The sequence below is a fragment of the Salmo salar genome, chromosome 22, assembly GCF_965601325.2.
Source record: "Salmo salar chromosome 22, fSalSal1, whole genome shotgun sequence".
NCBI lineage: Eukaryota > Metazoa > Chordata > Actinopteri > Salmoniformes > Salmonidae > Salmo > Salmo salar.
In genome coordinates this window covers 13,929,653-13,945,417 of record NC_138312.1, presented here as the reverse complement: position 1 = coordinate 13,945,417, position 15,765 = coordinate 13,929,653, and the positions used below count along the sequence as shown (strand labels likewise).

General features: G+C 44.3%; 1 protein-coding gene and 1 long non-coding RNA gene across 2 annotated transcripts; one reads left to right on the top strand and one right to left on the bottom strand.

The window, feature by feature from the left end:
* The first annotated feature begins 808 nt into the window (after nt 1–808).
* On the top strand, nt 809–14,554 carry tmem51b (transmembrane protein 51b). Its single transcript, XM_014166264.1, has 3 exons — nt 809–1,221; nt 10,740–11,199; nt 12,382–14,554. The coding sequence occupies exons 2-3, from the start codon at nt 10,799–10,801 to the stop codon at nt 12,791–12,793; spliced, it is 813 nt and encodes a 270-aa protein (XP_014021739.1). The 5' UTR covers nt 809–1,221; nt 10,740–10,798; the 3' UTR covers nt 12,794–14,554.
* LOC123729662 (uncharacterized) lies at nt 14,070–15,007 on the bottom strand. Its single transcript, XR_006761318.2, has 3 exons — nt 14,550–15,007; nt 14,301–14,446; nt 14,070–14,197 (listed from the first exon to the last, which is right to left on the bottom strand). It is a non-coding gene; the product is annotated as an uncharacterized LOC123729662 (long non-coding RNA).
* Between the last annotated feature and the right edge of the window lie 758 nt (nt 15,008–15,765).

The window sequence follows — 15,765 nt, the reverse complement described above, 5'->3', positions numbered from 1 at the left end:
TATAAGATTAAGATTTAAGATAAGATTTTGCTGTCTCTCAGTGATTACAATATTGTAAATATTTGTACAGTTTGCATTACGGATAATGAAGGTCTAATGCCATGGGGTAGAATGTTTACGTAGGCCAGGATGTCAAGGGAAATGTTATTTGTTTTATCATCATTAACTCAGAGTGCATGAGTATACAGTACAACAGTAGAGTATTTCACCAGAACATTCCACAACCATATCACACCTTCAAACAGCTGGAGGGGGAATAGAACCAGAAGAAAACAGGTATATCAGCTCTGGCGATCTCCTACAAAAACCAGCCCCTGCACCCTGGTGAACATAGTCAGAAAGACATAGAAAGTGGGAACATTAGGCTAGTTCAAACTAGTCAAATGTGGGTGTAAGATGTGGTTTGAATATCAAAGGCTTATGCGTTACAGGAAACACACACTCAATTGTTGATTTGTTGTGGCGTAAAACAATCTACTTTCAATCTAGCATATCACATACATATAGTCAGACTACTAACAACAGAAAAGAGTGGCAATTTCCATGAAATAAGAAAGAGGTCAGAGTTTATATTGTATGTTTTCATATTGGTGTTTATGAAGTAATTATGTACTGTACATGTGCCACTGCTGAAAAAAAATGTTTGAAACTACTGTACATGAACTACAATACATTACTTGTGTTTTGTGTAGGCCTACTCAATAATAAAGATATAAACGCTATCAGAAATGCACATTATTGCAGTTTATTATGAGTACATAAGAACATCGAGAAAGGTCTAATTGCATTCGTTTCGTTTTCATTTGGATTTAGTCTGCTCAGACACTTTTCAGACAGGCCTATTTAGGGGAACACAATTGTCAATCCACGTTTATTTGAGTTTATGGGGAAAATCCATCATAAACGCTCTTTATGAACGTCCGTCTATGTGCGGCATAATAGCAAGGAGGCAGCAAAGGGTTAACTTAATAACACTTTACAACCGGAGGAGGTTTCACTCTGGTTGGAATTTTGATAAAGTTCCTGTTTAACATATTCCTTGAATTCTATAGCGACTGTCATCGGAGGAAATACACACGTTAGTTAATACAGCTTTCAAAGCAGGATTACATTATGCATATTGGGGTAGCGATATCGTCATCTTGAAAACACCTGCGATATATATCAGGTATTCGACTTGGAGGGAAGTCATTGGTCGTTGAGCGTTCACGGCTGGAACAGGTAAGATCGTCTCAAATTGCAATTCACCTTGACATTTGGAGCACTGTTCTTCAGACTAACTTTATTATAAGTATGTAATGTATTAGTGTTATCTGATAACACAAAATAGAAGTGTGTCTCTAATGACCAGATGTCAAGGTGACATAATGCCACAGAGTTGGTAACATGATTTTAGTTCCTCCTTTTAAGGTCCTGGCTGCCCACTTCAGTAGAGGTGCGCGGGTAAAATAACTGGGGAAGCCAGGCCAGAAAAAAGGCCATACTGTACGTGTTGTGATTATTGCGTTGTTTGATCAATAACTTAGTTAATATGCCTTGCCACGGTGATATATAGGCCTAAGGCCGAGACAATAAGAAGACAGTGGAAGAATAAATTCAACCACACCTTTGTTTCTTCACAAAACCGGTGCAACCTCTGTCCAGTGAAGTTCACAAAGCATATTGCATTACAGCAAGTAAATCAAATCAAACTTTATTTGTCACATGCTCCGAATACAACAAGTGTAGACCTTACCGTGAAATGCTTACTTACAAGCCCTTAACCAACAGTGTAGTTCAAGAAGAGTTACCAAATGAACTAAAGTAAAAAATAATAACATAATAACATAACAATAACGAGGCTATATACAGGGGGTACTAAGTCAGTGTGCTGGGGTACAGGTTAGAGGTAATTTGTACATGTAGGGAGGGATAAAGTGACTATGCATAGATAATAAACAGTGAGTAGCAGCAGTGTACAACTGGGGGGAGGGGGGGTCAATGTAATAGTCTGGTGGCCATTTGATTAATTGCTCAGCAGTCTTATGGCTTGGGGGTAGAAGCTGTTAAGGAGCCTTTTGGTCTTAGACTTGGCGCTACGGTACCGCTTGCCGTGCAGTAGCAGAGAAAGCAGTCTATGACTTGGGTGACTGGAGTCTCTGACAATTTTATGGACTTTCCTCTGACACCGCCTATTATATTGGTCCTGGATTGCTAGAAGCTTGGCCCCAGTGATGTACTGGGCCGTACGCACTACCCTCTGTAACGCCTTACGGTCAGATGCCGAGCAGTCGCCATACCAGGCAGTGATGCAACCGGTCAGGATGCTCTCGATGGTGCAGCTGTAGAACTTTTTGACGATCTGGGCGTTATGTTTGTTCCTTGTATAATGACAAACCGGGGCGTAGGTTTAACTACTTTTAATGAACATATAATTCCGTTAGAAAACTCCTTGTTTAGCCATTCAAGGCATTCTTCAACCACCTGCCCCCCCGCATAGCCTGCTGGGTAACGTAGTCTAAATGTTATTAACACATAACAAATCATCTTCCTTCCTTTAAAAGAAAACTACTTTTCTATGTAACTACACGTCACTTCACATTTGTTTACTCAACCTGCATAACACACAATTTTCAATAACACACATTTCTTTCCCCCAATTTTATTATTAATATTTTTTTTTCACATTGCTCTCTTCACTTAAGAGGCAATAAACATATTCTGATGTATTATTATTATTTTTTCAACTAAATATAGTCTGACGTGGCAGGGGGTGTTTGTTAAGAGTGTTCCGGGGTTTTTGGTTATGTTCTATGTTAGTATATTTCTATGTTCTGGTCTAGTCTTTTTAGTTCTATGTTTAGGGTTATTGGATGGACCTTCAATTTGAGGCAGCTGTTCCTTGTTGCCTCTGATTGAAGGTCCTATATAGAGGGGTGTTTTTGGAATGGGTTTTGTGGGAAGTTGTTTTTGCACTGCTGTGTTTAGCCTGTAATACTGTGCGTTCGTTCGTTTTCTTGTTACGTGTCTCAAATAAAGTTTAAAATGAGCACTCAACCCGCTGCGCCTTGGTCCACTATATATGACGACCGTTACAGAACTTCCCACCACCAACGGAACAAGCAGCGGGGTAAGGAGCTAGAAAGGAGTTATTGTGAGTCGTGGACTTGGGAGGAGATTTTAGCCGGAGAGGGACCATGAAGGAAGGCTGGAGAGGACCGGGACTGGTATATTGGAACACGACTGGCATGGAAGCCTGAGAGGCAGCCCCAATTTTTTAAAAAATGGGGGGGGGCACACGGGTAGTTTGGCTGGGCCAGGGTTAAGCCCCAAGCCAACTCCCCGTGCTTACCGGAGGCAGCATGTTACTGGTCAGGCCCTGTGCTATGGGGTGATGCGCACGGCGTCGAGGCCGAGCATTCACAGGCCGGTGTGCGCGGTGCCAGCGTCCCGCATTTGCCAGGGGGAAGCGGGCATCCAGCCAGTAAGGGTGGTGCCAGTACTGCGCTCGAAACCGCCAGTGCACCTTCACGGCCCAGTGTATCCTGTTCCCGCTCCTCGCACTAGCCCTGAGGTGCGTGTATCCAGTCTGGCGTCTCCAAAGCCAGCACCACGCACCAGGCCTTCAGTGCGTCAGCCCAGTCCAGGATGCCCTGTTCCCGCTCCTCGCAATAGCCTTGGGGAGTGTGTCTCAAGTCTGGTACCTCCACTACCAGCACCACGCACCAGGCCTTCAGTGCGTCAGACCAGTCCAGGATGCCCTGTTCCCGCTCCTCGCAATAGCCTTGGGGAGCGTGTCTCAAGTCTGGTATCTCCACTACCAGCACCACACACCAGGCCTCCAGTGCGTCAGCCCAGTCCAACTCGTCCTACTCCTGCTCCTCGCACTAGCCCTGAGGTGGGTGTTTCCAGTCTGGCACTTCCAAAGCCAGCACCACGCACAAGGCTTTCACTGCACAGTCCTCGTCCAGAGTGTCCGGCGACAGTGCCCCTTCCAGAGTGTCCGGCGACAGTGCCCCTTCCAGAGTGTCCGGCGACAGTGCCCCTTCCAGAGTGTCCGGCGACAGTGCCCCTTCCAGAGTGTCCGGCGACAGTGCCCCTTCCAGAGTGTCCGGCGACAGTGCCCCTTCCAGAGTGTCCGGCGACAGAGCCCTGTCTAGAGCTTCCGGCGACAGTGCCCCGTAGAGAGACGGCCCACAGTCCGGAACCGAGGGAGACGGCTCACAGTCCGGAACCGAGAGAGACGGCCCACAGTCCGGAACCGAGAGAGACGGCCCACAGTCCGGAACCGAGAGAGACGGCCCACAGTCCGGAACCGAGAGAGACGGCCCACAGTCCGGAACCGAGAGAGACGGCCCACAGTCCGGAACCGAGACAGAGGGCCCACAGTCCGGAGCCGAGTGAGACGGCCCACAGTCCGGGACCGAGTGAGACGGCCCACAGTCCGGGACCGAGTGAGACGGCCCACAGTCCGGGACCCGAGTGAGACGGCCCACAGTCCGGAACCGAGGGAGACGGCCTACAGTCCGGAACCGAGAGAGTCGCCCTACAGTCCGGAGCTCCCAGAGTCGCCCTACAGTCCGGAATCGGCGCAGCGAGAGTCGCCCTACAGTCCGGATCGGCGCAGCGAGAGTCGCCCTACAGTCCGGAATCGGCGCAGCGAGAGTCGCCCTACAGTCCAGAATCGGCGCAGCGAGAGTCGCCCTACAGTCCGGAATCGGCGCAGCGAGAGTCGCCCTACAGTCCGGAATCGGCGCAGCGAGAGTCGCCCTACAGTCCGGAATCGGCGCAGCGAGAGTCGCCCTACAGTCCGGAATCGGCGCAGCCAGAGTCGCCCTACAGTCCGGAATCGGCGCAGCCAGAGACGCGCTTCAGCCCGAGGTCTACAGCGACGCGCTTCAGCCCGAGGTCTACAGCGACGCGCTTCAGCCCGAGGTCTACAGCGACGCGCTTCAGCCCGAGGTCTACAGTGACGTGCTTCAGCCTGAGGTATTCAGCGGGGGTGGACAGGTTAGATGGGGGACTAAGGCCAAAGCCTGAGCCACCTCCACAGTAGGAGGATTGGGGAGGGGGGGGTGTCGCACGGGAACCGTCGGTGACGGTAGCCACCCTCCCTTTATTTTTGTGTTTATTTTTATGTGAGGTGCATCCGGGGTCTGCACCTTTTTGGGGGGGGGGGGGGGTACTGTCACGTCCTGACCAGTAAAGGGGTTATTTGTTATTATAGTTTGGTCAGGACGTGGCAGGGGGTATTTGTTTAGAGTGTTTCGTGGTTGTTGGGCTATGTGTTTAGGTAGAGGGGTGTTTGTTTAGAGTGTTCCCAGGGTTTTTGGTTATGTTCTATGTTAGTATATTTCTATGTTAGTTCTAGTATGTCTATTTCTATGTGGTGTTTGTTGGGTTGACCTTCAATTGGAAGCAGCTGCTCCTAGTTGCTTCTAATTGAAGGTCCTATTTAAGAGGGGTGTTTTTCTATAGGATTTTGTGGGTAGTTGTTCCTTGTATAAGCCTTACTTACTTGTATCATGCACAAAGTAGATGTCCTAACCGACTTGCCAAAACTATAGTTTCTTAACAAGAAATTTGTGGAGTGGTTGAAAAGCGAGTTTTAATGACTCCAACATAAGTGTATGTAAACTTTCGACTTCAACTGTATCTATTTTTTACTTAACACTTATTTTTCTTAACTGCATTGTTGGTTAAGGGCTTGTAAGTAAGCATTTCACTGTAATGTCTACACCTGTGGTATTCGCCACATGTGACAAATAACATTTGATTTGAAGGCGCTACAGAGGGTAGTGCGTACGGCCCAGAACATCACTGGGGCCAAGCTTCCTGTCATCCAGGACCAATATACTAGGCGGTGTCAGAGGAAGGCCCAAAAAACTGTCAAGGACTCCGTCACCCAAGTCATAGACTGTTCTCTCTGCTACCGCATATCAAGCGGTACCGGAGCGCCAAGTCTAGGACCAAAAGGCTCCTTACCAGCATCTACCCCCAAGCCATAAGACTGCTGAACAATTAATCAAATGGCCACCCGGACTATTTACATCAGTCTGCTTTCCACTAGACACTGCGAGATGTATTCACCTTTCAGCAGAACAATAACCTAAAACACAAGGCTAAATTTAAACTGGAGTTGCTTACCAAGAAGACAGTGAATGTTCCTAAGTGGCCGAGTTAGTTTTGACTTAAATCTATGGCAAGACCTGAAAATGGTTGTCTAGCAATGATCAACAACCAATTTGACAGAGTTGAAGAATTTTGAAAATAATAATGTGCAAATGTTTCACAATCCAGGTGTGGAAAGCTCTTAGACTTCCCCAGAAAGACTGACAGCTGTAATCGCTGCCAAAGGTGCTTCTACAAAGTATTGTCTCAGGGGTGTCAATACTTATGTAAATGATATATTTCTGTATCTAGGGTTCAATAAATTTGAAGCATTTTCTAAAAACATGTTTTCACTTTGTCATTGGGGTGAATTGTGTGTAGATGGGTGAGAAAAATTGATATTTAATCAATTTTAAATTCAGGCTTTAACACAACAAAATGTGAACTAAGTCAAGGGGTATGAATGCTTTCTGAAGCCACTGTATATTTGTTGTAGAGCACCTGAAGGTCTAGCCACTGTTGCAAATAGAAGGCTTATCATACATTCATGCTTCTGATATTGTCTCATCACTTTCATGTCAAAAATTGTTTCATGGTAATGTGATCAGTGCACTGCATGCCTTCAACTGCCATCCTTCACAGTACAATTTTGATTAACCGGAATTTGTCATTCCTTTCTAGGATACTGTCTTTTTAGTGCATGTTAACACCTGTACTGTGAAGCTATACACACTTTTCAAAACCGGTCTTTTATTCCCACCCCACAGAGATTATTATATATTTTCTTAACCCATTTTCTCTCCAATTCTCAATGTTGTCTCATTGCTGCTCGGGAGAGGCGAAGGTGGAGTCATGCGTCCACCAAAACATGACCCGCCTACCCGCGCTTCTTAACACCCGCCAGCTTAACCCGGAAGCCAGCCGCATCAATGTGTCAGAGGAAACACGTTTAACTGGCGACCGTGGTCAGCCTGCAGGCACCCGGCCCGCCACAAGGAGTTGCTAGAGCGCGAGGAGCCAAACCCTCCCATAATCCGGACGACGCTGGGCCAATTGTGCACCGTCCTATGGTACTCCCGGCGACGGCCGGTTGTGGCACAGCCCGGGAATGAACCCTGGTCTGTAGTAACGTCTCTAGCACTGCAGTGCCGACAGCGTAATTGCTTTTTGGTACACCAGAATTACATTGCGTTGCAGAGGCAGTTGCAGTGCGTTCGGTGTGGTGCATACCTTGGATTTATCGAACGTATGCGTCAGACTGTATGCGTAGACGGCTTGACAGAGATGGTAACAGAAGGTGAATGTTCAGCTTTTGTTGCATACATATCAAGATGATGCTGCGTACTATTTTGCCCTAGGACGTTGCCGGTGTGATCGAAGTGTTAGACCGCTGTGCCACTGCCACTCGGGAGGCCTTAGCTGCTGCCCACTTCGCTGCCTACATAGCTTCTGCTGATTGCTCCACTGCTGCTTTCCCCTCCTTGACATGGAAGGGAAACTTCATGTTGTACACTAAAGACCTATAAGTGGGAGAAGGAGAAAAGGAAGGAGAAGGGGGAAGGGAGGTGGGAGAAAGAGGGGGAGAGGGGGAAGAATGGGAACTATGCATTCCATGCCTCTTGCTAGCACGCTTTTAAGTTATTTTTTTCAGAAGGGTTGACAGGCTTCATGCAGCTATCATGTTGCACACAAACGACATGTTCGTCCAAACTTTGTCTGTTGTAAAAGATGCAAACATAAGCACGACATAAGCAGTCTAGCAAACATGCAGCTTTTTAGGCAAGCATATTAAACACAAGCAAAACACTGACGGGCAGTCAAAATAGCCATTTGTTATTTTTCTCATCATTACGAAGATTGGCAACTCTCACTACTACATTATAGGGCAGCATAACTATGAAGAGTATCATCACAAACAGTAGGCAGTCTAAAGCAGTATTTGACAAACAACTTAAGGAATAATTATGCGCCGGGCGACGCAAAACGAACTCACCCATTGTCAGACTGGTTACCGGCCGGATGCATGCTCGGTTGCCAACCTTCAGTCCGGATACATGCTTATGCTCCACTACCAACCTTCAGCTGAGCAGTTAGTAGGACCTGTGTGGTTAAAACACAGATTTTTTTTTGCCCCAATCCAAAACTTACATTCAGCTATCTAGGCAGCATATGGTAATTTCCATGTAAAAAGACTCATGAGCACCAACATATAAAGTTCATAGTCTATATTTTTTATAAATTAAAACATATATACATTTTTCAACCATTTTCCATCCTCAAAATTAGGAATAAGCAAAGGCTTTGATTTCTGGTCAAACAGATAGAAAAGAGGTCTTAGAAAACATCTACCATAAAAAGTTTTGAAAGGTATTGGAAATACATCAAAACACAATGTTGAAGTAAAGACCCCTGCCAGCTACATAAGATCAACACTTGTATTTAGTTTGGGGGAATTTTGTTCTGCCTTCTGTAATGGAATTTATGCAATTTAGTTGGCTACAGTTGGGTTCACAAGTTTGGACAGCACAGCACTGTACAGTAGAGTTCAGTACAGTCAAGAAAAGTAGAGTATATTCTACTTTAGTACTATAGCGAACTCTAGTTTTCTGAGCTGTACTGTACTTTGACGTCCAAACTTGTTAGTCCACACCAACCAAATTTGGTCTTGTTTTGGGGCCAGAGCTCATTAAAATAATAGCCGGTGTGTAGAATAATACCCAAATATGCAAAGAGGATATTGCATGTGTATACCTTTTTTGTGTACCCATTTAGGATACACCACCATATTCATAATTATGCATTTCTGTGTGGTACAGATCAGAGATCCATGATGAAATTCCTTTACCTCAATTCCGTTACCTGGTGTAAATTCACTTCACTTACTGTAGTTGAACAATCAAAAGAGATTTTTTTCAAAGTCAGTGTGTCATGTCATAGCTAACACACCATTCTTTCTGCAGACATTTTTTAAATCTTAATTAAAAGGTGTACACATACTCTAAACTAAGGGAGATTTTACAGAAGTTCTGTTATCGAACTTCGCATCTGCACAGTTCTTCCAGGAAACGTGTTTTTGTCAAATGTTCACTGTAAATTGTTAAAAGTAGTCATTGTGCATAGAGTTGTATGGTTTGTTAAACCTTGAAATCAATGGTTTTTGTTTGGCATACATTTTAACGGAAAAATCTTGAGTCTCAGCGCAATTCGGTTATGGAATTGCCCATATCAAACACAAGCAAGACACAGACATGCAGTCTAATTAGCGATGTAATGTTATTTTTTCCTCATCATTGCAAGCGTTGGCTAAGCAGTAGTCATACAGGCAGTCAAATTAGTAGTGTTCTTTTTTTCAGGAACTCTGGCTAGTGGCTAAGATATGGCAGCAACTATAAAGACAGGAATTTTTTTGTTGCTCCAATGCAATGTGTAGATACCGCGTCCTGCTTGTGCAACTGCAATATCCGTTACACCAGACCACGTAGGTGGTGTAGCCTTCATAATATATATTTTTTGGAATGTTGGTTGAAATCGCTACAGGGTTTTTATTTCAGTTGTTTGGAAAAATGAGTCAGATACATAGGTTACATTATCATGGGTCAGAAGAGGGTGAGTAAAGAGAGAAACTTGAAGGGAGGGGGAGTGTGAGAAGCAGCCAAGGAGTGTGAGTACAATAACACGTGCGCAGAACGTATAGCTTTGAGAAAGAGGTTTCCGGGCTTGCGGGCAGGGGCAAAAACTCGGTATTTGCCACATTAACAAGGATTCCCAGCATGATATGGAGGTATATCACTATTAAACGAGTCTGTCATTTTGAAGCTGTCAAAATGGAATGTCCTTATAATATATGCAATTTAGCAGACGCTTTTCTCGGTGACTTAAGTCGTGCGTGCAAACATGTATGTACGGGTGCTCCCGGGAATTGAACCCACTGCCTAGCGTTGCACGCGCCATGCTCTACCAACTGAGCTACATTGTGAAGTGCTCTTCCGGAAAATTACACTGTGACACGTTCTAGCTGCCTGTAAACTGGAGAGAAACAAGTGGAAGTGCCAGAAGTTAACAATGCTCTGTTTGTATTGCTGTAGTAATACAACCTGATTACGCAAACTAGGGGTGTAATGTTGGTTTAGCATGATTTAGGAGGGCTAGACCATCAAATAAACACACAGGACTTTGACTGGGTAATATATTGTCACTGGAAATACCAACATTCACAAAGTGAAGTATTTAACCTCCAACAATACATTTTCAACAGCAGGGCTAGCTTTTATTCAAACGTTCTAGTCTTTGAGGAAGATTTCCTAGAACTTGACTGCAGTAGTCTCTAGACCTAAACCTACATTTTGTCCAGGTGCTTTTTGGTCAATGAATGGCTCATTCACATAATCATTCAGCTCTCTTTGGTTGGCACTATTCCAGCAGCTCTTTATTATGTAAAATGTGTGTTGTGAAGAACAAAAACACGGGTTAATGTAAACCTTGAACTGCTTTGGCTCTGGCCCCCTTCCCAGCCACATTGTGTCTATCCCAGGAAGTTGTTCATTGTCATCTGATTTCAGCTAGTCTAGCCTTTTGCCGGTTTTATTGTACTGCTATGCCCCTGCTCCTGACTAAATGCGAGAACCACCCCCCTTTTTCCCACACTGCAGGTTAGGACAAGTCTCCTCTCCCCAGTCTACAGTGTTGGGTGGTGGGACTCGGTGGGGGGATGTGTACCAGTGGTGTTCCAGCCAGCTCCAGCCATGGGATCAGCCGGTCGGGCTCCTCGTATGCCCTGTGTGCCCTTGGGGTGGGGCTCATAGCCCTGGGCATCGTCATGATTGTGTGGACAATGGTTCCCGGGGATGCTACCCAGACAACCAAGACTCCAGGCAACTCCAGTATAACAGTGCCAGCACACCATGGTGAGGATGGGGATGGCAAGGAGGACAAGGAAGCAGCAAAGACCTTATCAATAGCCTATGTGCTGGTGGGGGCAGGGGTGGCCATGCTGCTGCTGTCTATCTGCCTGGGGGTGAGGAACAAGCGGAGGAAGCACCAGAGAAGACAGGAGACACAGGCCGAAGGAGTCCGCTTCGTGGACCATGTGGCTGGGGAGGCAGGAGAGAAGTGAGTGCTTCAATCGATTTAGATAATCACTGTCTAACAGTGATTGATTTGAATCATCCAAGAAGGGATTCAGAGGGTTTGTTTTCACTATAAACCCATAAATGACTTACAGTGAGCTCCAAAAGTATTGGGAATTGTAGTAAAAAGGTAAGTATTTGGTCTCATATTTCATAGCACACAATGAATACATCAAGCTTGTGACTACAAACTTGTTGGATACATTTGCTTTTTGTTTTTGTTGTGTTTGAGATTATTTTGTGCCTAATAGAAATGAATGGTAAATAATGTATTGTGTAATTTTGTAGTCACCTTTTATTGTAAATAAGAATAGAATGTGTTTCTAAACACTTCCAACATGACACAATATATTACTTGATGTAATCATTGCGTGCTAGGAATATGGGGCCAAATACTAAACTTTGGACTACTTTAAAACACATGGGGGGGGACTATGTACAAAAAGTGCTGTAATCCCTAAACGGTTCACCCGATATGGATGAAAATACCATCAATTTAAAGCTGACAGTCTGCACTTTAACCTCAGTCATTGTATCATTTCAAATCCAAAGTGCTGGAGCACAGAGCCAAAACAAGAAAAATTAACTGTGCCAATACTTTTGGAGCTCACTGTAGTTCCCAGGATGATGCCTGGAAATGAATATGTTCCTGATAATATTCCTGTATAACTGTATGTCCTATAATTGTCCCTTTTGATTGACACAGTTCCATTAAAGCACCAGTTATCTAGTCTCTCCCAATCCAAGCTAGTTAAAGGAGCTACATGCAACATTTCCACCTGCAAAACTAGCACCAAATGTCATTACATACCAGTAGTAATTAAGGAATACATATCCATGAGAGAAAGAAACAAACATTGACCTCTGAGATGCTGCAAAGCGTTTTACCACAACGGGCCAGTTTGACTAGTTGTTGTGTATGTACAACTTCCTGCATTACAATTGGCTCTCATTCGTGAGGTTAACAACAATAGCAAAAACATGGCAATACAAAAACTTCTTATTGTCCTTGCTACGGAGGTTTTGGGGATTATGATCAGGTAAGAAGCAGTACTTAGCTATTTTAGGCATTTCTAGTGTCCTTAAAAAACATGAAAGGTAAATGAGTGCTCAAATGTGACATGTTACTTATTTAAAACCGGTGTCCCTGTACATTGTTTTGCAGTTTAGATGAGCCAGTCCCAGTCTACAACGTGCCCAGCTATGAGGAAGCGGTCACCAGTGGCCAGTTCCCTATCCGCCAGAGCAACTTACGCCAGAGCAACTCTCAGCTGCCTTCCTATGAGGACCTCATCAGTGCTGTGGAAAACGAGGGGGAGGGACCAAGTGCTGCCCCAGTTAAGGAGGCTCATCCTAGCAGTCCCACTCCTGAGCCCCAGCCCGCTGCTGCAGCCAACCCCCACAGCAGCAGCCGGGCCAGCCGGATACTACGCCCCAACAGAGTACGCAGAATCAAGTCTGAGAAACTCCATCTGAAGGACTTGCGTTTTAACATTCGCAACCCTACTGATGCGAAGGTGACCATTGAACCAATCACTCCGCCACCACAGTATGACGACAAGATGCCTGAGTTCTGACAGCACCCCCTAGCCTGGGAGTACTAAAAGCATTGTTTCCATGTTGAGTAAAACAACACTATTGCTGGATCAGATGTCTAATAATGAGGCCTGGCTGTGAGTGTTCCTCCATCACCCTGAGGCAGACCCAGACATTGTTTCTTTGAATCAAGATGTTTCTCAGCTCCATTTTGACTCGTTTATAGACTTATTTATTCAGGGGCATTATTTTCCTTCTGTGCACTATGATCTCTGTTTAGGACACTGTGGCTGTGTTTTTAACTATCGCCCTACAGAAGGCTCGCCGGGGTGCTACGCCACTGCTTATAAGTTAACTATCGAAGTTAACTATCTAAATTATCCAGCTCATGGAGCCAGCTATTCATTTTGTTTGCTAACTTGCTAAGTGGCTAGCTTGCAAGATCAAGCTTCTTGGTTATAGCAAGATCCCCTCCTGGATCAAGATCCCTGCTACCTAAATTTGTTTTGTGCGTCAAATTTCTATGATTTCAAATGACTTTTTTACGTTTGGAAAGAACTAGCACCCCTTGTGTGCACTGCCGGTAATACTGTATATCACGGTATGGTACAGGAATGGTGTGAAGGTAAGAACCTGGATACCGCACAACCCTGCCCTACAGGACACACTGCACCAAATACCCTAGTTTCAGACTCCTAATGATCCTTACACCTCTGAAGCCACTTCCATACCAGTCGAAGTAACTTATCTCTGAACTCTCAAAAGCTGTTTTTCCACCAAGTTTTGGATAAGGGGAATAATGGGGTGTTAACCCTCTGGAGACTAGAGATTCTGACTGCCAGTGTGACACCCCCCTCCCTTTTCTCTCCATAAGCTCGCTTGGCCCTTCAACTTCAGTCTGCTGATGCAATCAGGTCCTCAAACTCAGGGGAGCGCCAGGGTGGGGAGGTTATTACAAATGCATCGGGGTCCTCTGGGTCTGTCTCCACATCAGACATGATGTCTTCAGTTGCCCCCACAAATCGCTGCTTCTTTTCAGCAGAGTTCTTTTGACCGACTGTCTTGAACACTTGCATCTCAAAGCTAAAAAAAGAAAAAAAGCACAAGTCTCAACTTTTAAAAACTCAGTACTGTACGACGCAGTCTTCTCTTTTGTATGTTCCATTCCTTTGCTCTGTCTGCGGTGTCTGACGACTTATGCATCTCTTTCAGTCCAACACTGATTTTCAACTGCATCTGAGGTGACAGTATGGTCTATTAGCAATGGTTATATGCTTCAAAATCATTGAAAAAAGGATAAAATGTAGAATATTGTTGCAGTCAGTCCATGTCTTCATAGGACTACTCGCCTTCAAATTCTGCCATGCGCCACTCTCCATCTGTGCACCTTCATCTCAGCTGACTGACCAGCAGACAGTACACAGGTGTTGTGCGGACTCTTGTTCCTGAGACATTAGTTGAAAAAGAAAAGTTCATGCATGATATTTGTACTAACACTTAATGTAACATATTTGAGAATGCTAAAATAACCATCATACAAAAACCTACCCTGATTGCTTGGTTGGACTTTTCCCCCCAAAACACTATTGTCAAATTCCAAGTCATAAGTGATCACATTTGTCTTCACTTTTCTTGCGGCTTATACTATATTTGTCCTCCTCACCAGCATTAATGTGTGGATCCCTTACTGCCCGCTATTAAAACAGACAAGAGCATCATTAGTAAATTAATATGATTCAAATATATAATGTTAGCTACCACCGGTGTCCAAGTTGCAAAAGTAAACATTGAACTTACGGATAGCTCATTCCTTTTTGACTGACGATCGCCCATAATCCTTTCAAGTGCAGTCGCTGCAGAAGTGCTTAGCTGTAGCTGCTGCTGTTGTTGTTGGAATAGCTAGTTGAGCTACTTGTGTCATCAGTCTTTCGTCCATATCAGCCACCGTGTTGTAGACCGGCATCTGATTCAGCCTGGCTATGACATGAGTTGTTGGAAATCCATGCCCTCATTTGGTGATGCATCATTCCCTTGCACAAAGAGACTTCCGGCAGGTCCCAAAAACGAATTGTATCAATAACGTTTTTTAAAAAAATCAATAGCCGCTTGTCTCCTTTGCTGTATTTTACTATGCTTGGTTAGCTAGCTAACGTTCGATAGCTAACGTTAGCCAACTGCTTTGGAAGTTTGGTAGCTAGCTAGTTAACTTTACTTGTCTGCTAACAGCTTGTTTTAGTCAACTAAAATCCATGTTATGTTAGTTATTGACTATATTGACTGTAGTAATTTGACTTAGCTAGCTACAGTAGCTATCTCTGCCAACGTTATAACTGCTACAGTGCCAGCTAGCAGAGATAGCTATGCTAGCTAGATTTCTTTCAAATCAAATCAAATGTTATTTGTCACATGCGCCGAATACAACAGGTGTAGACATTGACGTGAAATGCTTACTTACAAGCCCTTAACCAAAAATGCAGTTCAAGAAATAGAGTTAAGAAAATATTTACTAAATAAACTAAAGTAAAAAATAAAATATAAAGTAAAAAATAAAATAATAACGAAGCTATATATTATATATATATATATATATATATATATATATATATATATATATATATATATATATATATATATATATATATATATATATATAAAGGCTCCTTAACAGCTTTACCCCCAAGCCGTAAGACTGCTGATCAATTAATCCAATGGCCACCCGGACTATTTACATTGACCCCCCCAAATGACCTTGACTAACCTGTACCCCTGCACATTGACTCGGTACCGGTACCCCCTATATTTTCAAATGACCGCCTATATAGGGGGTACCGGTACCGAGTCAATGTGCGGGGGTACAGCTTAGTCGAGGTCATTTGTACATGTAGGTAGGGGTAAAGTGACTATACATAGATAATAAACAGCGAGTAGCAGTGGTGTAAAAACAAAGGGGGGGGGGGGGGGTCAATGTAAATAGTACGGGTGGCCATTGGATTAATTGATCAGCAGTCGTCTT